The 25281-nt window shown below is 33.6% G+C and overlaps 1 protein-coding gene across 1 annotated transcript; it reads left to right on the top strand.

Annotated features, from left to right (window-relative positions):
• Positions 1-4857, top strand: LOC131650522 (uncharacterized CRM domain-containing protein At3g25440, chloroplastic-like). Its single transcript, XM_058920225.1, has 5 exons — positions 1-320; positions 511-586; positions 965-1415; positions 1748-2149; positions 3407-4857. Exons 2-5 carry the CDS (start codon positions 528-530, stop codon positions 3536-3538), a joined length of 1044 nt encoding a protein of 347 aa, XP_058776208.1. The 5' UTR covers positions 1-320; positions 511-527; the 3' UTR covers positions 3539-4857.
• Positions 4858-25281: the final 20424 nt, after the last annotated feature.

Genomic DNA, 25281 nt, shown 5'->3' with positions numbered 1-25281 from the left:
TCCACAATAATCCTTCCATTCCTTTTTCATATTATTCCAAACGAAGGAATGACTGGCCACTTTGATGCAAAACAAACAACCCCTAGAGCTACGGCGTGTTAACCTTCTTCCTCCAAAACTTCTTGTTCTTCTTCCACGCTATCGTTCATCTTTATTCTCCACCATTCCCTCCCAATTTATCAATTGAACCTTATTCAACCCTAGTAAAAATCGTTTCCCGCTACTCTACATTGTTCCGGAGCTCATTGAACCCTAATACCCTCCGTTAACCGTCGTTCACCAACATCGGTCAATGCCACTGTGGCTCTCGGTTATATAAAGTAAGTTCATATTCATTTGCGATTCCTTCTCTTTCAATTCCAACATCTCATCTTTGACATTCATCTTTGCCGGCAAAATTCGGAGATCGAGGCTTCTTACAAATGCTAGTTGTTTAAATAAATTTATACTTGGCTCAAGTATCTTTGTTTAAATAAATTCCCATCACTCCTTTCTTTTATGATTTTTCAGCTGGATTCTGGACTTTTATGTTTTCTGCAGCTTCAGTTAGAGGAACAAGACACAGGTTTTCCTACCCATTCAATAGGTATACTTTTCTCAGTTAAAAAACATTTCATTTATTGGATTCATATTTGTTCTTTTTTTTCCATAATGATTTCCATATTGGATTATCTTTTTGTTCTCTTCCTTCTTACTTCTCAAGTCGGTAGAGAAAGGGTGGAAAACATCTTTTACTTATGTTTTCTTGAATTTATTTAGGCTCCATATGTATAGGGCCACTGCATTTTTTTTTGATGAAAAGGCTACTACTGTTATAGATTCATATCTTTTCTACTTAATTCTACATAATTTAGATCAACATTTTCTCAGAAAAAACAATAATAATGCTTGTATAAGATATAATCCCAGGCTCCTTTTATAGTGCTGCTGACTCCTGAATGCAATTTATATTCTCACAATGCAGACATAACTTATTCTGGCTATGCTTAGTTGAAGATGTTCCGACCATTGCATCATCCCTTACAAGATGTTTTCGATCTTTTACTCCTTATTCCATACATCCAAGAACTTACAGCACACCGAGACATCTTTCAAAACTACCCCCTGTATGTTCTCCATCAGCTTTTGTTTCACAGCTCGGATCAAATGTCATTGGAAGCCAATGTAATCAGGCAAACCGGCTACCTTCCAGATACACAAGTAATTCATCAGTTGAACTGAAGACCCAAAATGATGTTGTACGGTTCTCTCTGTATAAGCCTGGCGATATTAGCTCTGGAATGAAGAGCCAGAATAAAAAAGTGAAAAAATCTAAAAGGGCCAAAGTGAATGAGCTCAAATTTTATCGTTTGAAGGCAAAACAAAAGATGTATTCTCCTAATCCCGAAGTTAGAATTCGCTATAAGCTTGAAAAGGTTGGATTTTTTTTTGTAATGTAATTTATGTTTAAAGCTTTATTTTATGTAGCTAGCTACTGCTTGTACTTTGCCTTAGCTGCTTGGTTTTGTTACTAATGTTATACTTTTAAGACAATTTTACCCTTTTCTGGTGCATACTTTTGCAATTTTATCATCATGTAATTGTACATTTTCAAGCTTTTATATGAATAGCAAATGTTAGTATAATTAGTACATGTAGACATTATTTAGTAACTCCGATGAGTTGGAAAGAAGCATTATGCCTTTCACCCTTGAATTTTCCTTTCGAAGTTTGGGCATTTTTTTAATTTTAATTCATTAATCTACAGGCCAAGCGAAAGGAAACATGGCTGATTGAAAAGCTTAGGAAATTTGATGTTCCGAAGCTCCCAACAGAAACATTTGATCCTGAAATTTTAACTGAGGAGGAGAGGCATTATCTGAAGCGCACTGGAGAGAAAAAGAAACACTATGTTCCAGTTGGGAGACGAGGAGTGTTTGGTGGGGTAGTTCTAAACATGCATCTTCACTGGAAGAATCATGAGACGGTGAAGGTTATATGCAAGCCCTGCAAACCGGGTCAAGCTCAGGAGTATGCCGAAGAGCTGGCTCGACTGAGCAAAGGCATTGTGATTGACATCAAACCTAGTAATATTATAATTTTTTACCGAGGAAAGAACTACGTACAACCCAAAGTGATGTCACCTCCAGATACATTATCAAAAGCGAAGGTAATTTTGACTTTGCATTAGCTCTTCATTAGCAAAAGGTATTTGACGATGATAAGTATAATACAGTATTTTATGAAATTATATGGATTAGGTAAGGAAGGAGAAAAGCAAAAAATAGAGAATGATTATCATTGTGTAGTAGATGAGAGATAGTGTTTTTTCAAAAAAAAATTCTAAACAAATACAAATTAGTTTCTACTTATTACAAAAATATCTAAAATATAATCATTTTTCACACAATGTGTAAATTACTCTTTTTAATCTGAATCAAATGGATCCTAGAATTTTAGAAATAATCTGCTTGAGGTTGGCAGTTATCAAGCACGAGTGCCTGTTAGTTTCGTATATATTATTGGAATATTAGAGGGTTGAGTTGAGATTATACAATGCAAGGAAGCACGGACACGGTACGAGTATCAGATGTGATACGTATCCGATAAGGCAATACGTCAGTGGGTGAAAAATCCAGGACACGGTACGTTTAAGATAGGTGAATCCGATTTTAAAAATGGTAATAGTGCGAGAATATTAAATGGGCGTGCCACAAATTACATATGAGAGAGTAAGGTAGTTAAAGTTGAGATAAGAGTAATTAAAGGGAAAGTTTCATTTGTCATAGAAAAATGAACGGTCATGAGGTAATTAAGGAGGAAGAATTTTGATTCATGTTCTTGAAATATGAACTGTCTCCGTGGCCGTAGCTTATCTGAGATGAGTCGCCACCGTATCGGAATTTTTTATTTATTTTTTAAATAAAAAATTTGGATACATCTTCGATAGGTATGAGCGACGTGTCGTATCGGATATGAAACGACATAGATTTGAGTATCCGTGCTTCATCAATACAATGATTTCATCAACATTTTTTTTAACTTCATAATTCTTAGGTTTTTTAAATATTCACCATTTGATGAATGTGGTTAGTTAACTACAACAGTTTAAGAACTGCTATAGATTTATGCCTCTACATATTGCAACCAACACAGTGTCAGGGAGTGCTACCCTCTCATAGGCCACAAGTAAACTAGTGAATAGAAGCTATGATTTTTGTTTCTTTTGAGGGACTAATCCTCAAAAAGATAAACATGTATTAGTAAATCCTGTGTCTATTTTCCAGGAAATAAAAGAACTGATGCTTTCATAGAGTAGATAAGTAAATAACTTTGAAGTGCTAATTCATAAATTTATGCTAGGTTGATAAAATCTGTGCTCTCTTCTAGCGAAGAGCTGATGTTTTTAAACTTTTGAAATCTCCAGGCCTTGGAGAAATATCGATATGAGCAGTCCCTTGAGCATACTAGCCAGTTCATTGAAAAGTTGGAGAAAGAGCTTGAAGAGTATCATGAGCATGTTGCAAAGTTTAAAAAAGGGAAAGAGGATACAACTTAAGATGTTAGAGTGTACATTAGCATATTATTCCCAGTTGATATAAATGATGCTTGATTTAATAAAAATGTTGCAAGAAAATTCATTATGTTGTTTTCTAGAAGAAAAATGCTGATAACATACTTTTTAACATATTCTTTTCCAACATTCTTTCGAGGTTGTAGTTATTTTGTCATGAATTAAGGAAGCTTGACTATTTTTTTGGACATCCATATCACACACGAGACCCTTACAACTGATTTTGTTTGCTTTTGAGGAGAAGTAAAAACTTTGTTTTCCTTTGAAGTGGCTCAAGGCCAGCAGCAATACTCATGTCTGATATGTCAAGTTGACAAGTTATAATGTTTCTAAGATAAAAGTTCACATTCCTTGTTTACAGTCTTTAAGTATTGTGATTTGTGTAAGACAATTCACATGGTAATTGTATTGTTTTAGATTAATGATGGCGTTATTTAGCTCATCTCATGATTATATTCATGAATTTTGGTTTCTGATTGAATATTACGACGTAGTCTTATCTATGTAGCCAACTCCGCTTAGTTGTATTATATTCATGAAGTTCTCTAAGACATATTTCTGCATTTTTCTTCAACCACTGTGAGTAACATTTTCCAATTTTCCTCAAATATATCATTGAATCACTAGTTGGCCAGCGACTGTCTTAGTGGTGTTTCTTTGTTGGACTTGGATGAATAACTTAATAGATTTTGGGAGCAAAGCCTCTCAAATTTCACGAGAAATTCTATATATGCAATGTATTGGAGCAATGTTTTTATGCATGTTTTATTGAAACTTGATACTGTATATCTGATTTGATTTTCGAAAAGAAAAGCGTGAGTTCCTGTTCTGTTACTGTGACAATTTCATCAGTTACATAAATTTGGTAAAATGTCATGCATCATAAAGATTCTATCCTAAAGTCTCATTCATTACTTTGGGATGCCAATCATTGAATAAAGACCACCCAACCCCATTCCCCCAGTTATACCGAAACAAAGTCTGAAATGATTTTGTAACAGATTTCATGTGTCCTCTAGTAAAACTTGTTTCAAAACTACTACTGCATTTAGGTTTAGGATGTGTGAACTAAAAGATGTTACTATGGCATTCACACTCATGATAAGGCTATATATCAAATACATATTGTAAGAAGTTTGTCTTTAAGCAATTACATGTGAATGAGCTCATATAACATGTTCTCAATTCACATTTCGCAGTGACTTATCATAACTCAAAAGGGTTTTCCATATCTCTGCCTCTTCTTCTGTCTGTCCATTGGAAATAGCTTTAATTGAAGCTAGACCCACCCAAAGACAAAAAAAAGCTAAGGAATCATAATCAACCAAAAATAATTAACAACGACTTTTTGTAATTATCCCTCATTCACGGAGTCTTATTATTGGCCTAGGATCTTGTTGTTTTGATAATGATGTTCATGTGTGGTGTAGATGAGGATGAGTCATCATACCAAACAATTATTAGAGATCCACACGAAAAGGTTTATCTATATTTGTCCCCTCTTTACTGTGTTTGGTTGGTTTATCTTAATTGCTTATTATTTGATTGCTCAACAGTGATAACAGAACAATATCATGTATATCTATTTTTCAATATTACCTACTGTACAATGCAATGACCAAGATAGCAAAAAGAAAAGCATTAGTGTTAACCTGTCTGTATCGTTTCATTATAACTATAATAATCATGTTTGAAATTACATGGCAAGGTAACGTTGAAAATCTCCGACATGTAATAGAAACTACTATCATATAGATCTTCTAATTATGGAAAATCAAAACCATTGTCTTGTTTTTTCTCTTTCTGATTAGAATGATTGATTGCTATAGCACACATCATGGCCTTGAATATATAATGTTGATAGAGAGGGATCCTGAATTTTATATGGACACTATAAAGCAAAGATGGTGTATTTGCTCTTGTATTACGACCAAAGAGTCATATTTATTCATTAAAACTTGTTAAAAAGGCTAACTCAATTATGGGCCAGTTTGTTTTGGCTTTTTTTAAAAATGATTTTTATAGTGTTACAAAATTTTGTGAAAAAAAATTTTACAAAGAAACTTTTTATAAAAGCTTCAAATGAAAATTTTGTTTGAATAGTTATTCTTAAAATGTAATTTTAGGTATTTCATCTATTTATGGGGGAAAAATTTGGATATCAAAATTTCAAAAAATCTCTTAATTTTGAAGCTATTTCAAATAGATTTTCATAAAAATCATTTTTGAAATACAACTTTTAAAAAATATTGCGATTTTGACTAAGTTTTGGTCTTCAATAATCTAGGTTTATGTTCTAGGATGTCAAAATTAGTGTTTCATTTTAGAAAAAACAAATATAAAAAAACTTGTAATATTTTGAAAAACGACTTTAGAAAATCTATTTTCAAAAATACAAAGAAAAAATCTATTTTTTTAAAGCTGAAACAAACAGGCCCTATATAAAATCGGATTATAGGGTAAGGATTGTCCTTATTTATTAGGACATAGACATGTTCAAGTTAGATGTCACTCATGTTTAGGATTGGACATTTGGAGCGTGAAAATAAATGATGTGTGACTCGATAACAAAAACTTAATAGCAGGTGGTCCACTGGATCTTAAATAAATAAAGTTTTTGATATATTAAGAAAAGTGTTGAACTTAACTTAACCTTAAAAATCCAATTTATAAATTAAAAGATATCATTCTATATAAAATTTGGTTTTTTTTTTTCATTGTTCCATGAAATAAAATCAAATAACAAAAATTAAAAGTCCAGTAAAAACAACTAAAATTTAAATATACTAAAAATATGAATAAAAAACTCTTAATGAAAAAAAATACAAAAATACAATTTAATTATTTAATGTTAAATGTTTAAATTTAAATTTAATATTATCAATAATTTATAATTTATAATTGTTGATAGCTAATGAATTAATTGAAATATTTGATAAAATTAATTGTTTCAATTATTTTAAAAAATATAAAATAACATAATTGTTCAATATTCTTTGCATTTAATACATAATGATTTTATTTTAAATTAGAGTAATTTATAAAGAATAAAAAAGAGTTTTAGTTCAAATAATAAGAGTAAAAGTGGAAGAAAAAAATATAAGTTATAAGCTATCCTAAAAAATACTATATAAAATTAATAAAATAAAGAGTGAAGACCCATTTTGGTCCCTCACAAAAATCACACAACTCAAATTAGTCCCTCACAAAAAAAAGGACTCGATTTAATCCCTTACAAAATTTAACCGGACCATATTAGTCCTTATGTTAATATTTTTATCAAATCGGTTTTTTTATATTTTTAAACCGTGACTGGACTGCCACGTTGGCTTTTATTTTTTATTTTCATTTTTTAAATATTAAATTAATTTTTAATTATAATTTAATTTTTAAACAATTCTGATTTAATAATATCAAAAAGACAAAATTGTTTTTTTTATAAGGAATCGAACTCAATACTATTAAAAAATATCTTAAGTCTTTACCACTAGGCCAATATGCATTCATAAAAAATAACTTCCAAGATTTTTAATTATATTAAATAATTATGAATTTAAAACAAAAATTATAAAATTTATATCAATGGGGTTTCGAACCTCTTTGATTTACTAATTTGAAATAATACACCAATTTAAAAATAAAATTTATTAAATGTAAAACCTCAATATATTTAATCAATTAGAAATAAATTAAATTATATGTAATTGAAATTAAATAACACACAAATAAATATTTATTTATTTCAAATTAATTCAAATTAAATAATAATTAATTAGTTTAATAGTAATTCAACTAATTATTAAAATATTTAATAAATTTAAATTAAATAATCAGTTAATTTTTAAAATTATTTAGTTAATACAAACTAAATAGTAATCAATTAATTTAATAGTAATTCAATTAAATATTAATTAATTTATTTTAAATTGATTAATTTTATTTAGGATTTATATTTTATTAATTTTATTTTTAAATTTTTGTATTATTTAAAATTAGTAAATATTTTTTTTTTTGTTATTTGAAATAAGTAAATATTTGTTATGAATTATTATTTAACTTGACTTGTATAGTTGTAAAGTGACTATTATTTAACTTGAACGAATTTGAATTTGAGACTCAGTTGGTACAAATTTTAACTTTTTTGTTTTGTTTTAAATTCTACATTATTTAATATTTCTAAAAATTATAAGAAGTATTTGTCATGAATATACATTGGACTAGTTGTAAGGACTTAAGATATTGATTAAAGGTCATAGGTTCAATACCATATAATGTTTTTTTTTTGACTTTTTTGATATTATTAATTCAGAGTTGTTTAAAAATGAAATTATAATTAAAAATTAATTTAGTATTTTAAAAAATGAAAAATAAAAAATAAAAGCCAACGAGGCGGTTCAGTCACGGTTTAAAAGTATGAAAAAAAACCGATTTGGTAAAAATATTAACATAAAGACTAATATGGTCTGGTTAAATTTTGTAAGGGATTAAATCGAGTCCTTTTTTTTGTGAGAGACTAATTTGGGTTGTGTGATTTTTGTGAGGGGCCAAAATGGGTCTTCACTCTAAAATAAAAGAAATTGTTAACGACTGTCTCAACGACAATGGTTAAGAGTTTAAAAAGATAATCAATACTTGTATTTAATGTTTTAGAAATGAAAATAATTAAATTTTTTTAACAAATAACAAGGTTTTTTTTTTTTAAAAATTACTTGTATTCAATGCATTAAAAATTATAATAAATAATTTATTTAATGAATATTTTCTTTATTTAAAATGCTTAAAGAATGTTTCTGAACACTCGTTAGCAAAACCTTAAAATAAATTGTAAATCCGTGATAAAAAATTATTAATATTAGACAAAATATCCTTTTTCGTCCCGAATCACTGGACTATATTCATTTTGGTTGATTTGTTTTCCTTCTGCAGCTACTTATTCAACTAGCCATTTTATTATTATTACTATTACTATTTTTATTGTTATTATTATTATTATTATTACTATTAATAATAATAATAATAATAATAATAATAATAATAATAATAATAATAATAATAATAATAATGTGTTTAATAAGTAGTTGTAGAAATAAAAGAAATCAACTAATGCAATAGTTAATAAGTAGTTGCAGAAGAAAAAGAAATCAAACAATATGAATATAGTCCAGTGGTACATCTATTTTAACAATATTTAAGATATCCTGAGTTCAAATAGACTCTGAGATAAAATTAAGACTATGTTTGGATTGATAAAACATAACGGGTTAAATTTAAAGAACAGTACACATATATAAGATAAGTTCTACCCAAAGGCCAAGTCCCACCCTCTCTTTTACTTTTGCCTTTTTTTCTTTTTCTTTTTTCATTACTTCTTTTCAGATTAAAAAAGAAACAATTACGCCGTTGAGTCCGTAATATGGTAGTAAATATTTTCTTCTCAAACGAATAAGAAAGAGGTTTAGGAGAGTGAATGTTTTTCAAATCAAACTTAACTAACTCTTAGTTGTTTATTTGACTTTTTAAAAAGTCAAGGTTTAAGTTAAAACTTTAACTAACACGTATTAGAGCGTAATTTCAACTTTCAATGAATTAATTGACAATTTTTTATGAATTTTCAATCAAGTATGATGCCACTGTTCGATAATTTTTTTCGAAGAAATATTACATGCTTATAATGTACTTGAAAGTTGAAATGTGTATATAAACTAAATTTAGAGCATATAGTTGCTTGAATGGTGGGGAATGGGGAGCATAGTTATAACTTTACTAACCACCACTTTTACTTTTATGTTCCCCTAAGTAGGTTTCAAAAAAGATGTAACACAAGTATGATTCTTACCTAAATTTTTTTCAAATAATATAAATAGTATTTATTTATATGAATAAACTAACACGAGACTTCAATACGTGATTTTTTTAAGAAAGTTTCTCAACGCATCTTATAGGTCTCTTATATATTACATAAATTTTTATTTTTGTCTCCTACGTACACTCGGAAGCATCCTATTTTTTGAAAAAATTTGATTCCTTCCGTAGATGCATCTACGGAAGCGTATAAAATAAAAGAAAACACAATTAATTTCACCTTATTTTCATTTTAAAAATACTTCCGTATATGTATCTACGGAATATGCTGAAAATAGAGTGTTCCGTAGGTGCATCTACGGAACAGTTTGCTATTTTTTGAATTCATGTTATTTTCATTTAGAAACTCTATTTTTAAAGACATACATTTTCAGATTTAGTAATGTATTTTAAAGACAGCAGTAGGTAGGTAGACCAATAAAAATACAATATATAAATAATATCGGTCAAATGTCGAGTACATCATCAAATACATACAAAAATAAAATATAGATACATCATCAAATATAATTGCTGAGTATGTCAGGCGTCCTCCTGCGTACCGTCCTGCGCATCCCCTCCGAATTCACAAAGGGATTTGCTGGCTCTACCCCTAGCATCAAGTGTCCCATGGGTCCTCGCACGATGTCGACGGTACAAAAATGCACTATCTGCCATCCTGATCATATCATCCAGCACACGCCTAGAAGCAGTCCCCTCAGAGAATAAACCCTCAGCAATGACTCTGATGCCCCTGTCAGCTATCTGACAACACAGAGAAAGAAGATCCTGAATGTGGTCCAACTAAGCCTGATGCGCACGGAGAATCTCCTCGTGGGTTGGTCTGAGAGGACCTCCCTTTACAGCTGGAAACATGTGTGGATGTGAGACTCTGTAGTACCATGTGATGTACCCCTCGGCACAGCTCCAGTCGTGCTCTACTATCGTTGCTCGTGCCTCCTCAGGGACCATGTGATGCTCCCAGTCTGCAAAGACCTCATCTAACTGCCTACGAGTTATGGCGAGAGGAGATAGGATCGTAGGACCCGGCACCTGGTTCCCTCTAAGGGGGTGAAAGCACTGGCACGCGGCATGACCTCTGTGTACTCCTCTACCCATCCCCAGCCAATAATGTCTGAGAAGTGCTGTAGTATCCAACCCTGAAAAAAATTATAAAAAAAGTAGGAGAGTATGAGATTGTTACCAGCAAAAGATTACAACTGCCCGCAACTGTCCTTGCCTTCCACAGGCATCCCTCTCCAAGTCTATGGTAATTGTACGCTAGTACAGCCTCTCCCCAGTTGTACTTGTACTCATGGATACATGCTGTATCCGATAAGTACTTCAGGTAGACGACGTTTGTGTACGTCGAGCTCGTGTCCACAAAGATCTGAGTGCCTTTCAAATATAGGAAGTAGCATCTCAGCGCCCGCTCTCTGTATGTAGCTTGCTCTAACTCGTCCCCCTTAGCCTGCAGTGCCGCAGTGAGCTCCGCATCATACTGTTGTAGCGGGTGTATGAACTGAAACACCAGCTGAGAGCCCTTCAACTGGAACAGGTGTAGAATGCCCAACTGTAGTGGGTGTATTAGGTGGAACAACAGCTCCATCAGTCACATGAGATATAACGCGCGCCCGTTCGCGGCACATAGATGCGTGATGCGCAGTCCTCCCATGTATATCTCTATTTGGGCCGTGAGACATAATGTCTGCATAGGTAACCGTACATGAACAATGAAATAAAAATAAATAAGAAATTAAAAATAAAAATACTCTTTCTGTAGATTTACCTACGGAAGTATGTTAGTTTCTAAAACCTTGGGTGCTTCCGTAGATGGACCTACGGAAACACGTTAGTTATCATACATTGGGTGCTTCCGCATATGCATCTACGGAAAGCCCCAACGTCCACATCTTCCATAGATGGATCTACGGAAGCAACTGAAACTCAGAAACGCAACAATGGCGTCTGAGTCAGTCCATCCATTACAAAACCTATTTTTGGTGGCTTGATCATCCGTTTAAAATGTCAAACAAACCCTACATTGTCTCTAAACATTATTGCTAAACCTATCGATTCATTTCTACTCCTAAATATCACATTCCAATTCAATTTCAAAACTACTCTAAGTCAACTAAAAATTCGAAAAACTTACCGATTAAAGTTGATGTGGATGTTGCTAAACCTTGTTTGAAGTTGATGTTGACAAGATATTTGAAGTAGAACTTGAAAGAGATTTGAAGTTGAGCTTGAAAGAGATTTGAAGTTGAGAGAGTATGAGAAGAGTTTGTGTTTGATTTTGAAATGAAGAGAACAAGGAAGTGGAAAGGTCTGACGCGAGTTATAACACCAAACATTTCCGTAGATTCACATGCGGAAGACTTCTGTAGATGCATCTACAGAACAAAGCAACATTAAACAAAAAAAAGGTGCTTCCGGAGATGCATCTACAGAAGCATGAGGGTAAAATGGACAATTCGGTGGTGCGTGAGAAGGGCATGAGGTTGGTTGAGAAATTCCCTTTTTTAATCTAAATAATCAAGTTTTTCAACTTTCATGCCATATTATCCATGTTTCTCTCGCATATCCCATAGTATTCATGTTTTAAACAAAATGAATTAAGAGATATCTCAATCCACCCTATGATATTATTAGGTATCCGACAAAATTTCATTTTTGTCTCCAGCTTTCGTAGATGTATCTATAGAAGCATTTCTTTAAGTTGAATGGTTTCATAGATACATCTACGGAACTGTCATACCCCAAAATTTGCCCTCCATGTTCCATTCACAATGATTCAAGGTTCAAGATTCAGTGCCAAAGCTTTGCTCAAACAATCCCCAAGATCCACAGTCAACTGATTCAAACTTGAAGGTCAACTGCAATCAAAGCATGATTCAAACTATGATCATTGGTCAAACATCAAGTATAGAGGTGAATAACCATCATTTGATCAAAGATTGATCATGATTCCATTAATAGAAACTCAGAGATGAACAGATGCAAAAAGGTTCAAATTAGGGTTTCTTAGGAGAAAGTCAACCCAACTTTGACTGGGCATAACTTTCACATGGAACATCAAAAATTCCCCACTCAAAGCCTATTTTGAAGGAAATTGGATTCCCTACAACTTTGTCTCTCACAAGCCAGGGCTAGAAATGATTCATTTGAGAGATACAATGCAAAAGATTACAGGTCATTTTCAGGCATCCTCCAAAAGCAGTTTTTTCCCAAAGAAGATATGATCAAGATAAAAGCTCCAAATGAAAAATATAATCCAAAGTGGCTTATAGAGGACTTCTTGAGGTTTCCAAAAAGTCTTAGAACTCCCTCATAGCTTAAAAATTGAGTGAGATATGATTGATCAAAGTTGGGCGATTTGTGAGGACCAAATGTGAAATAAAGGAGGTCTAAGTTGGATTTCTTGCAAATGGGCCTATATTCTATGACTTAAACTTGGTCCACAAGCTACCCAAACCACATGCCACAAATTTTGCCTTCTATTTTAATTAATATAATTTTATTTCATTTTTTTAATGATTTAAAGTAATTTAATTAAAAGAAAATCAAATATTGTGTCAAAAATATTCACATAAATTACTTTCAATCAACATTTATGGCTGAAAATCATATATTTTCGTGGATTATTGGTGGAGAAAGGATTGATACAAAATCATGACCAAAATAGTAGCTTAGGATTCAAGAAATAAAAATCAAATTTTCAAACATGGCAATATTGGATGCAAATGCTTTGGGCTCTCTTTGTTGACCTAATTACATTCTCCTATAAGTACATAACACAAGGCAACAGAATAGGGGTTCAAGAATTCGGAAGAAAGAGCACAGCCTAGAACAAAAATATTCATCCAAAACTCAAGATCGGATTCAAAGAATTGGGAGTTTTCAAAGCAATTTAAGGATCACAAAAGCTTCCTCAAGGGATTGTGAACGTGTTTGGATCATTGCTCTGCATCAATAACCCCAGAACGTTCTCCTATAAGCCGAGGTAAGCGACTTTAAACTTTGAGTCGATTAACATGATTCACGCATTTATATGTTAATTGGTTTATGTATTATGCTTTGTGCAATTGCTGTGAACAATTCTGGAACATTAATTGAGATTCTGGGCGCGTTTGATATATATCACCATTGTTAGGTCGGAGAGTTTGATTTGGGGCTTTTTGCTAGGGGTGAAATTAGAGGGATTTAAGGGCATAGTCATGTTCGTGAGGTTCAGACGAAGGGGATGATGGGGTCGCGAAAAGTTTATACTCAAACGTGGGCTATTCGCTATTTTTTGGTGCCGTTGCTACGAAGGATTTTTTGTAGCGAAATCGTAGCAAACTGTTGCAGGAAACTCAGGTCTTCTTTGAGGAAGACGATGAGGTGTCAGTGCATTATTGGCGTGTTTGAATTTGGCGCCTGTTCTATTTGGTCTTTTTGGATTATCAATATAATATCATGGGCGAGATTGACAAACGACTAACTAGCTTAGTTGGGATGGCAAGCGTGTGTGGTGTGTGTCCCAAGGGTCCAGGGTTCGATCCCTGGCCCTTTCATTTATTTTTCTGGATTTATGTCCTTTATCCCATGCGCTGCCAACCATAATGTCTACCATACACCTTCAAAATCTGAACCCTAGGATGTGCCTTCAGCCTAATCTAACGTCCCTGATCTGATGGTTTATACCATGTACCCTCAAGGCTGCCATACAGGATCTAAATCCTAATATACTTAATTAATTTCTATTATTTATTTTGTTTTAATTAAAATATCTTTTAATATATTAATTGTATAATAATTATTATTTTTTATAAATAAATTATTATGTGATATTTATATTAAAAGTTCTAATTCGTTGTTCGCGTCGATTAAATCGATTAATCGTTATGGGCAATGATAATTTTAATTAAAATATCATGTAAATAAATTACAAATCAAATCATATTTGATTAAATGGTTTCGACTATCTTATTAGTCGCGATGATTAATCTTTCTACTGTTCTAATTCTAATTTGTTATTATTTGTAATCGTATTAATCGATTATGAGGGGTAACAATACAAAATAAAATTCACAAAAATAATAAAATACATTAATTCATTATTAGTGATAATCGAATCAATCGATTTGAATTGGTAATGATGCAAACCTCCTAATCTGTTAACTATGGCGATTGAATCCATTGATCGTTGCGGTTAATAGTGCTAAATCAAATCAGGGTTGTACGCCCAAACTTCAAAACACTTTCCAAACATCTTTCAAACTTCAATTTCAAAATACGGATTTTTATCCTCATTCAATACAACTTCAAACCTTCAAATAAAATTTCAAACCTTAAGGGCGTACAACCCGTCGCCCGAACTACGTTGACTCTGATTCTCCCTAAGGAGATACGTAGGCACTTGGCAACAAGGCGAGTCCCCCTCCACAAAATCTCAATTTTCCCCCTGTTCGATTCTTTAGCTATAAAACCTTAACAGTTAGCCATAAACCTTTATCTTTAAATGTTAGCCTTTAGGAAAGGGTTGAGGGTGCCTAACACCTTCCCTCGACCTGAATATAGTATCTTACCCCGATCTCTCAACTACGTAAGGTTTCCTATTCGCCTTGGTAGAATAGGTGGCGACTCTAAAGCTAAAATTTTTAGGCAGGTTGCTACAGCTGGCGACTCTGCTGGGGATAACTATAACGGTGAATTACTATGCTCCTATAGGCTTTAGGCTTTGGCAGGGTTTAGGTTTGGCAACTTTTTAGGGTTTGGCTAACGCGCCTTTTTCAGGGTTTATAATTATTTTTTATTTCTTATTTTTTTTAAATTTGTTTATTTATTTATTTTTATTTAAAAATATTTAATTATTCAGGATATGTTTATATCTGATCACTTATGTGAATATATTTATATTTTTTATTGACTATTATATTTTTATATATTGCTGGATATATTATGTAGTGTTAAAACCCTAAGTGTGGGAGTTAACTTTGAGACCAAAAGGGGACATGAATCGCCTTACGAGTCTCACTGATAACTCCACTCGGAGTGGGTTAGGTATTTGGAAAGGTCCGAAACGAAGCTTGACTTTGTGGAGGGCTGGACTGGATACTTAGCTGATCTCTCCGGGAACCTACCCAAAAATTCGAACCTCATGGATAAAATGAGTTGTTCTAAAATCCGAAGAGACAAAAAGTCTCGGAGGCTACGAACGACCCCATGAGACCTTCTAGAACACCCCCCTATTAAAAGGTTGGCTCCCAAGAGCCGCTACGTCGAACCTATGAACTTATGTGATTGTGTGCTATATGTATATATATGTGTGGATCATTATTTTTATTATTTCTTTTTCATTCATCATTCATCATGTGCATTCTTGCATCATATTTTATTCAAAAAAAAAAAAAAGAAAGAAAAAAGGATATCATACATATCATGCATGGCATACACGTCATTTTCATAACATTAAGAGAAGACTCCTCTTCTATCTCCAGAACAAGGGACCATTAGGAAGGATAACCTAACATCCCGACCATATTATCCAACAAGATTTAAGCAGAAGAGATCAATGGATCAGCAAAAACAACAGGGTAGCCAACGCACCTGGAGGTCCAAGCCAAAACGATCATTCACTCCGTTGTACATGCCATTGTCTCAAGCCTTGCAACGCCTGCTCAGTCAGAACCTGGTAACTCTGCTACCTCCATACTCAGCTCCGGCTAACCCCGCTCCCGGGTACAAGCATCATGCTAGGTGCGCTTATCATTCAGATAGTCCTGGTCATGATACAGAGGATTGTAGGCCATTGAAGCATAAGATACAAGATTTGATTGACGGAAGGCTCATTGAGTTCGAAGATCCTAGCAAGTCTAACACCATAGGTGGCTAGAAGGAGGATTTCTTAGATCATTAGTTTTGTTTCCATTTGCAATTTCTTTCCGTTTGTTTAAACATTAGTCTTAGGACATATGCTATGTACTTTCCAAAAAAAATCATTAATGCATTGCTTACGTTTGTCTTAATTCATTCCTAGTGTTCTCACTATATTTAAAACTGTGTTTTTACTCGATTTTCTCGTTTGTGATATTCAACTCTAGTGGAAAGTTTTACACCTTTTGAGGGAGAATGACGAAAACGATACCACAATTTCATACACTACGCTTTCGAACAGACCGTGTTGACGATGTACAGGCATTTGTTCAATCCCTAAAATAATGGAGATATAAGGATGTTAATCCCTCGTCAACCCCTTTGAGCCTAAAGAAGTAGGAGTTTTCCTTCATATAAAATAAAACCCTTAATATATAACCTGGGGTAGGGTAGCTGCTCAGTTAACTTAATTATTCCAAGTTGTTCCTTTGAACATAATCACCGATGGTTCCCCATCATCATTAAGTCCGGCAGTCAATGTCCTCAAAGAAAAAGAAAGCAATGCAAGAGCCTGCTAAGTCAAAACCTATTAAGGAGACTTAGGCAAAATTGGGGCATCCCGCTGACTGTAATTTTAAAACAAACAGTCCAGAAAAAAGTTAGGGATAACAAAGTCGAAAAAAGGTTACTATGTACCTTCGACAAAAGGAAAATACTACAAAAAAGGAGAATGACTGCCTTTGCAGATAAACCTTTGGTTTTTGAACCATCACAAATGTCAATGTCACAATTCCCAAATTCTTTTGGAGACTGAATGCATAGTTAACTGAGCATAGGACTGGAGAACATCACGAAGATGGGGATGGGTACAAATGAACTTTGAGCCTTTATCTTTTGTTTCTTTAAACCGTGAACCAGGCCACGTTACAACCCTTAAAAGTCCTAACTGAAGCATGGTTAGTTCGAAAGCATACCGTTACCAAAGGTATCCCGACTCCTTAAGGTCTACTATAACTCTTGAGTTGATATCACTTTCTTACAAAAAAAAAAACTTCGTTTTACTCAAAAAATGTTTTTAAACTTTCAAGACAGACGTATGCATTTGCATTTCATTATAAAGTACACTTGTCTATATAGATTTAAATGTTAACATCAGGGAGAAGTTACATGGGGCATGACTAATGGCTAAAAATCCTACTGACTGACGAAGTAGCTTTTAAAAGCTTGTCAAAAGAAGAAACATCTCTTACGCATGACTGGGATGGCTAATGTGTACACAGGGCATAACCCATCATTATCCCATTTTCATGGGGAAATCTAATCAAGATCCATTGGGGTCTCTCAAGGACGCTGAATAGCCCATGGGGCAAGTCCATTACCTGGGGGCACGTTGCAAAGGTCACTCAGTATCAGATGGTGTCAATGCCAGTCTCACATCCTTTCCAGGAACCTTTATAGGATACTTCTCAATCTGTCCATATAGTCTTCTTTAAGACATTTTCAAATACTTTTCGCCCTTTCTAGGAGCCTTTTTCAGACAGTCTTTTTACAGACCCACCTTCTTGTCCTTTCTATTTTCAAACCCTTTCAGACAGTCTTCTCTAAGACATTTTCCTTTCCAAGAACCTTTTCAGGTAGTCTTCTGTAAGACATCTCTTAACTTTTTTAGTTAGTCTTTTAAGATATATTCAAACTTCTCTTACGCTTCCAAAAAAAACCTTGTCAAACTTTACTTAAAGTACAAAGTCTTTTCTAAGACAGTTCACCATTCTTTCTAGAGTAGTCTTCTTCAAGATGTTTTCCCTGAGCTTTGTTCAAAACCTCGCGTTCCTAAAAACAGTATTTATCCTCTATAGGAATATTTCTGACCCTTTACACAACACATCCCTTTGAGCTTTGTTTAAAGCTCAGTCTTATTTAAGACAAGTTCACGTTTCTTTCCAAGGACCTCTTCAGGTAATCTTATAAAAGACATCATCTCATTCTGAGTACCCAGCAAATCACTATCCGTCAGGCGCGACCGAAACGCATGACTCAGCATCTGCTTCATATTCAAACCAACACTTAACATCAAGGAGACCTCTAAATTGGTCTAATCAAAGACGATCATTCTTGATAAAAAAACCCTTAGATGGGGAAACCACGTTCAGAGGGTTTTCCTAGAACAGGGGCATACAATCCAGAATCCTATTGACTGGGGGGCATATCTTTCAAGAATCCAAACACTGGGGCAATGCATATCAGGCAAGACATGGTGAAATTCGAGTTCCCTCGAAAGGTCCCTCCTTCAGATTAAGGGGCACGTCTCTCAAAGTTTCCAATATTCGGGAAGTCACATTGGCATCATACAAAAAGTATTGTTGCATATTTGATCTTCCCACGCTTGTACTATTTACATCCCGCAGGGTGGGATAAGCATACATGCATAATTCTCATTTATTTTGAGAATCTCATTACATGACACATGCATCATGACATTGCATAAAACTAACGCTGCCTTTTCAGGTCACTTCATATTCAAAAGGATGTTATCATCCAATTACAGTGCAAATACGATCGTATCAACGATTCAATCTTAACAGATACAATTCTAATACCTCATTCCAGGTCTTTCTTCAAAGACAATCCAGAAGCAATCTAAGAATATCTCACCTCTCCAGGTAGTCTTGCCAAGACAATTATCCTAAACCTTTTTAGGTAGTTTTGTTTAAAACATTTCATATCCTTTATAGATAGTTTTGTTTAAAACGTTTCATATCCTTTATAGGAATCTTTTTAGATAGTTTTGTTTAAAACGTTTCATATCCTCTATAGGAATCTTTTTAGATAGTTTTGTTTAAAACGTTTCGCATCCTTTATAGGAATCTTTTTAGATAGTTTTGTTTAAAACGTTTCGCATCCTTTATAGGAATCTTTTTAGATGGTTTTGTTTAAAACGTTTCATATCCTTTATAGGAATCTTTTTAGATAGTTTTGTTTAAAAAGTTTCATATCCTTTATAGGAATCTTTTGTAGATGGTTTTGTTTAAAACGTTTCATATCCTCTATAAGAATCTTTTTAGATATTTTGTTTAAAACATTTCGTATCCTTTATAGGAATCTTTTTAGATAGTTTTGTTTAAAACATATCGTACCCTTTATAGGAATCTTTCTAGGTTAGTCTTGTTTAAGACGTACCGTAACCTCTCTAGGTAAGTCTTGTTTAAGATATCCCGTATCCTATCTAAGAGCCTTTCCAGGTGAGTCCCGTTTAGGACATTCCATATCCTTTCCAAAAAAAAACTTCTCCAGGTTTCATATCTTTTTAAAAAAAGGAGCCTTTCTAGGTGAGTCCTATTTAAGACATATCATGCCTTTCTAGGTAGCTTTCTTAAAATATTTATCCAATCTTTTCTAAGATACACTTAGTTCTTCTAAAGAACTCCTCAGTTAGTCTTCTCCAAGACATTCTTCCTAAGCATTGTTCAAAGCCTACGCTTCTTCGCATCATCCTTTGATATGCCCTATTCAGGAACCTCTTCATGTAGTCTTATGTAAGACATCACTTCCTCTCTCCTCAAATACAATCAAATGATCCAGGTCTGAAAAGCATATGCTTTAGACAAGTACCCTGCTAGGCAAATAGGTGGCATCTATAAGCCCATCTCCCACAGAACTCCTTCCCTACGCAAGCAAATTTCAGGGCATTTCAGTGTCCAATCATCTTCTACCTTTTCAGGTTCAAGAAGATTGAACAGGGGCAGCTGTCATACCCCAAAATTTGCCCTCCATGTTCCATTCACAATGATTCAAGGTTCAAGATTCAGTGCCAAAGCTTTGCTCAAACAATCCCCAAGATCCACAGTCAACTGATTCAAACTTGAAGGTCAACTGCAATCAAAGCATGATTCAAACTATGATCATTGGTCAAACATCAAGTATAGAGGTGAATAACCATCATTTGATCAAAGATTGATCATGATTCCATTAATAGAAACTCAGAGATGAACAGATGCAAAAAGGTTCAAATTAGGGTTTCTTAGGAGAAAGTCAACCCAACTTTGACTGGGCATAACTTTCACATGGAACATCAAAAATTCCCCACTCAAAGCCTATTTTGAAGGAAATTGGATTCCCTACAACTTTGTCTCTCACAAGCCAGGGCTAGAAATGATTCATTTGAGAGATACAATGCAAAAGATTACAGGTCATTTTCAGGCATCCTCCAAAAGCAGTTTTTTCCCAAAGAAGATATGATCAAGATAAAAGCTCCAAATGAAAAATATAATCCAAAGTGGCTTATAGAGGACTTCTTGAGGTTTCCAAAAAGTCTTAGAACTCCCTCATAGCTTAAAAATTGAGTGAGATATGATTGATCAAAGTTGGGCGATTTGTGAGGACCAAATGTGAAATAAAGGAGGTCTAAGTTGGATTTCTTGCAAATGGGCCTATATTCTATGACTTAAACTTGGTCCACAAGCTACCCAAACCACATGCCACAAATTTTGCCTTCTATTTTAATTAATATAATTTTATTTCATTTTTTTAATGATTTAAAGTAATTTAATTAAAAGAAAATCAAATATTGTGTCAAAAATATTCACATAAATTACTTTCAATCAACATTTATGGCTGAAAATCATATATTTTCGTGGATTATTGGTGGAGAAAGGATTGATACAAAATCATGACCAAAATAGTAGCTTAGGATTCAAGAAATAAAAATCAAATTTTCAAACATGGCAATATTGGATGCAAATGCTTTGGGCTCTCTTTGTTGACCTAATTACATTCTCCTATAAGTACATAACACAAGGCAACAGAATAGGGGTTCAAGAATTCGGAAGAAAGAGCACAGCCTAGAACAAAAATATTCATCCAAAACTCAAGATCGGATTCAAAGAATTGGGAGTTTTCAAAGCAATTTAAGGATCACAAAAGCTTCCTCAAGGGATTGTGAACGTGTTTGGATCATTGCTCTGCATCAATAACCCCAGAACGTTCTCCTATAAGCCGAGGTAAGCGACTTTAAACTTTGAGTCGATTAACATGATTCACGCATTTATATGTTAATTGGTTTATGTATTATGCTTTGTGCAATTGCTGTGAACAATTCTGGAACATTAATTGAGATTCTGGGCGCGTTTGATATATATCACCATTGTTAGGTCGGAGAGTTTGATTTGGGGCTTTTTGCTAGGGGTGAAATTAGAGGGATTTAAGGGCATAGTCATGTTCGTGAGGTTCAGACGAAGGGGATGATGGGGTCGCGAAAAGTTTATACTCAAACGTGGGCTATTCGCTATTTTTTGGTGCCGTTGCTACGAAGGATTTTTTGTAGCGAAATCGTAGCAAACTGTTGCAGGAAACTCAGGTCTTCTTTGAGGAAGACGATGAGGTGTCAGTGCATTATTGGCGTGTTTGAATTTGGCGCCTGTTCTATTTGGTCTTTTTGGATTATCAATATAATATCATGGGCGAGATTGACAAACGACTAACTAGCTTAGTTGGGATGGCAAGCGTGTGTGGTGTGTGTCCCAAGGGTCCAGGGTTCGATCCCTGGCCCTTTCATTTATTTTTCTGGATTTATGTCCTTTATCCCATGCGCTGCCAACCATAATGTCTACCATACACCTTCAAAATCTGAACCCTAGGATGTGCCTTCAGCCTAATCTAACGTCCCTGATCTGATGGTTTATACCATGTACCCTCAAGGCTGCCATACAGGATCTAAATCCTAATATACTTAATTAATTTCTATTATTTATTTTGTTTTAATTAAAATATCTTTTAATATATTAATTGTATAATAATTATTATTTTTTATAAATAAATTATTATGTGATATTTATATTAAAAGTTCTAATTCGTTGTTCGCGTCGATTAAATCGATTAATCGTTATGGGCAATGATAATTTTAATTAAAATATCATGTAAATAAATTACAAATCAAATCATATTTGATTAAATGGTTTCGACTATCTTATTAGTCGCGATGATTAATCTTTCTACTGTTCTAATTCTAATTTGTTATTATTTGTAATCGTATTAATCGATTATGAGGGGTAACAATACAAAATAAAATTCACAAAAATAATAAAATACATTAATTCATTATTAGTGATAATCGAATCAATCGATTTGAATTGGTAATGATGCAAACCTCCTAATCTGTTAACTATGGCGATTGAATCCATTGATCGTTGCGGTTAATAGTGCTAAATCAAATCAGGGTTGTACGCCCAAACTTCAAAACACTTTCCAAACATCTTTCAAACTTCAATTTCAAAATACGGATTTTTATCCTCATTCAATACAACTTCAAACCTTCAAATAAAATTTCAAACCTTAAGGGCGTACAACCCGTCGCCCGAACTACGTTGACTCTGATTCTCCCTAAGGAGATACGTAGGCACTTGGCAACAAGGCGAGTCCCCCTCCACAAAATCTCAATTTTCCCCCTGTTCGATTCTTTAGCTATAAAACCTTAACAGTTAGCCATAAACCTTTATCTTTAAATGTTAGCCTTTAGGAAAGGGTTGAGGGTGCCTAACACCTTCCCTCGACCTGAATATAGTATCTTACCCCGATCTCTCAACTACGTAAGGTTTCCTATTCGCCTTGGTAGAATAGGTGGCGACTCTAAAGCTAAAATTTTTAGGCAGGTTGCTACAGGAACAATTTCAACTGTTGGAGGCAACTCGGGAGGGGGTTAACGAGAGAGCATATTACACTTGGGACACACTTTGTGAGAGACACACGACTTGTCCACCTAAAAGCTTTAGGTGATAGGTGTTTGGGTTCTCTCACTTATAAAGTGTTCATTCTTCCATTTTCTAACCAATATGGGACTTCTTCCTCACACTTAATTCTCAACATAAACAACTTTAAAAAAGTTTTCGTAGATACATCTATTGAACAAATCAACGTAAATAAAAAAAGTGTTTCAGGAGATATACCTCCAAAAATAGGAGTTTTTTTGAAAACGCACATGGTGTGTGAGAGATCCACGGGGTAGAATAAGAGATTTTCATAAATTAATCCGAGATGAACCGATAATGCTATTGACACCTCCACCAATCAATTGAAAGAGAAAGTCAATCAAATTGGCGCCTCCATCTATTTTAAATACGGGGCGCCAATTTAGTCAAAGTGCATTATATTTTGTTTTTATCATTAACTTTTAAAATTATTAATAATTTATTAATATAATTAATATAAATAATTATATAATTAATTATATTATTAACGTTTTGCTATATTAAAATAGTTAATATCACAAATTAATAAGTAACAAAAATAAAAAATATAGTACTAATTTTGTATAATAAAATTTGGATTATATGAGAGAATATTTTTTTACATTATTGATTTGACCCAGTTGATTTAAGTGACCACTGCTTTCACTCTCCCGAGACCGTATCTCTCATACAAGTCTCGAAGGATTCGTCTGAGGTGTTTGATAAGAAGTCTCGAGTGTCACTTCAAGAAAGTCTCGTAACTCTCGTCAACTTTATGAACCTAGTTCATTGTCGTCATAATTGAGTCTGTTGCCCATGTTTTCGTAGTTATGTTATGTTATTTGTGTTGATTAGATATCGGTCGATCGATAACGAGGTTGGTTGAATGATGAAGTTGGTGTGAATGTTTGGGATGGAGAAAAGGGTAATAAGTATTGTGGTGTTTGGTAGTCTATGTTTTTTAAATGTTTTGGTAAGTGTATGATGGGTTGGTTGGCTGTGTTTGTTGGTGTTGGGATTGATAAAAAATTTGTGGTTATTGTTATTATAGGGTATGTTATTGGTATTGTGGTTATGTGATAGGCATGTATCAGTCGTAGGTTAAGATGATTGTTGGTTGGTAATTTTGTTGGCTTGGAGGTTGAGTGTAAGTGTGTTCGGTTAGAGGTTAGGTGCTCTTGACTAACTAGTTCACTAACTGTGCTCATGGATAATATTGACCAAACTACTATGCAGTTGGTTTAGTGAGCAGGTTCATGAGTAACCCTCTTCCAAAAGGATAATGAGGTTCATCAATGGAACACTTCATCACGGTTTCTTCTTTCCACAAGACAAAGGCAACAACAAGCTCGAGCTGATGGTTTTTTATGGTGATTTGTGTGGAGACAAGATTGATATGAGAAACACAACTAGATACATTTTTAAATTCTTAAGAGCACTTGTGTCATGGTGCTCAAAGAAGCAATCAATGATTGCTTTACCTAGCTGTGAAGCTGAATATGTTGCGGGTGTTGTTGCAACTTGCCAAGCAAATTGGCTCCAATTCCAATTGAATGACTTGATGATTAAGATAGAAGATCAATCAAACTACAAATAGATAACAAATTAACAATCAATCTAGACAAAAATCCAATTTCACATGGCAAGAGAAAGCACATAGAAACCAAATTCTACTTTCTTAGGGATCAAGTCACCAAATGGAAACTTGAAGTTTTGTAATTCCCAACAAAAGAATAAGTGGCTGAAGTTCTCATTAAGGTCATCAAAATATTGCAATTCTTAAAGTTGAGAGAAGAATTTGGAGATATAGCATTTGATAGCTTGATTGAATTAAGAAGGGATGTTAAGTGTAATCTAAATAATAACAATGCTAGGTTGTTACTAAGAAAAGTAAATTAGAGTTGGTTAGTTTTAGTTGTTTGTTTAGTTTGTTATAGGGCTGAAAATGAGTCGAGTCGAGTCGAACTCGCCTCAGCTCAGTTCGAATCGTTAAGAATTAGCCGAGTTCGAGTTCGAGTTTAAGACAAATTATTTTTTCAGCTCAAACTCGACTCGTTAAGAATTGGCCGAGTTTGAGTTCGAGTTCGAGTTTATCACGAACTTTTTTCCAGCTCAAACTCGACTTGTTAGAAGTTCACGAACATCTCGGTTCAACTCGTTAGATTACTCTTGTTAGGTTCAACTCGCTTATTTCACGGACTTAAAAGTAATTTTTTAAAGTCTACTTTTTTATATATATATTTGACATTTTAAATTAATATTTTTTAAATAAAAAAATATTAAAATAAAATAAAAGTTATAAGATTG

This window comes from Vicia villosa, linkage group LG2 (genome assembly GCF_029867415.1).
Source record: "Vicia villosa cultivar HV-30 ecotype Madison, WI linkage group LG2, Vvil1.0, whole genome shotgun sequence".
Classification (NCBI taxonomy): Eukaryota; Viridiplantae; Streptophyta; class Magnoliopsida; order Fabales; family Fabaceae; genus Vicia; species Vicia villosa.
The sequence above is the reverse complement of the archived record's forward strand: the minus strand, read 5'-3'. Positions and strand labels throughout refer to the sequence as shown.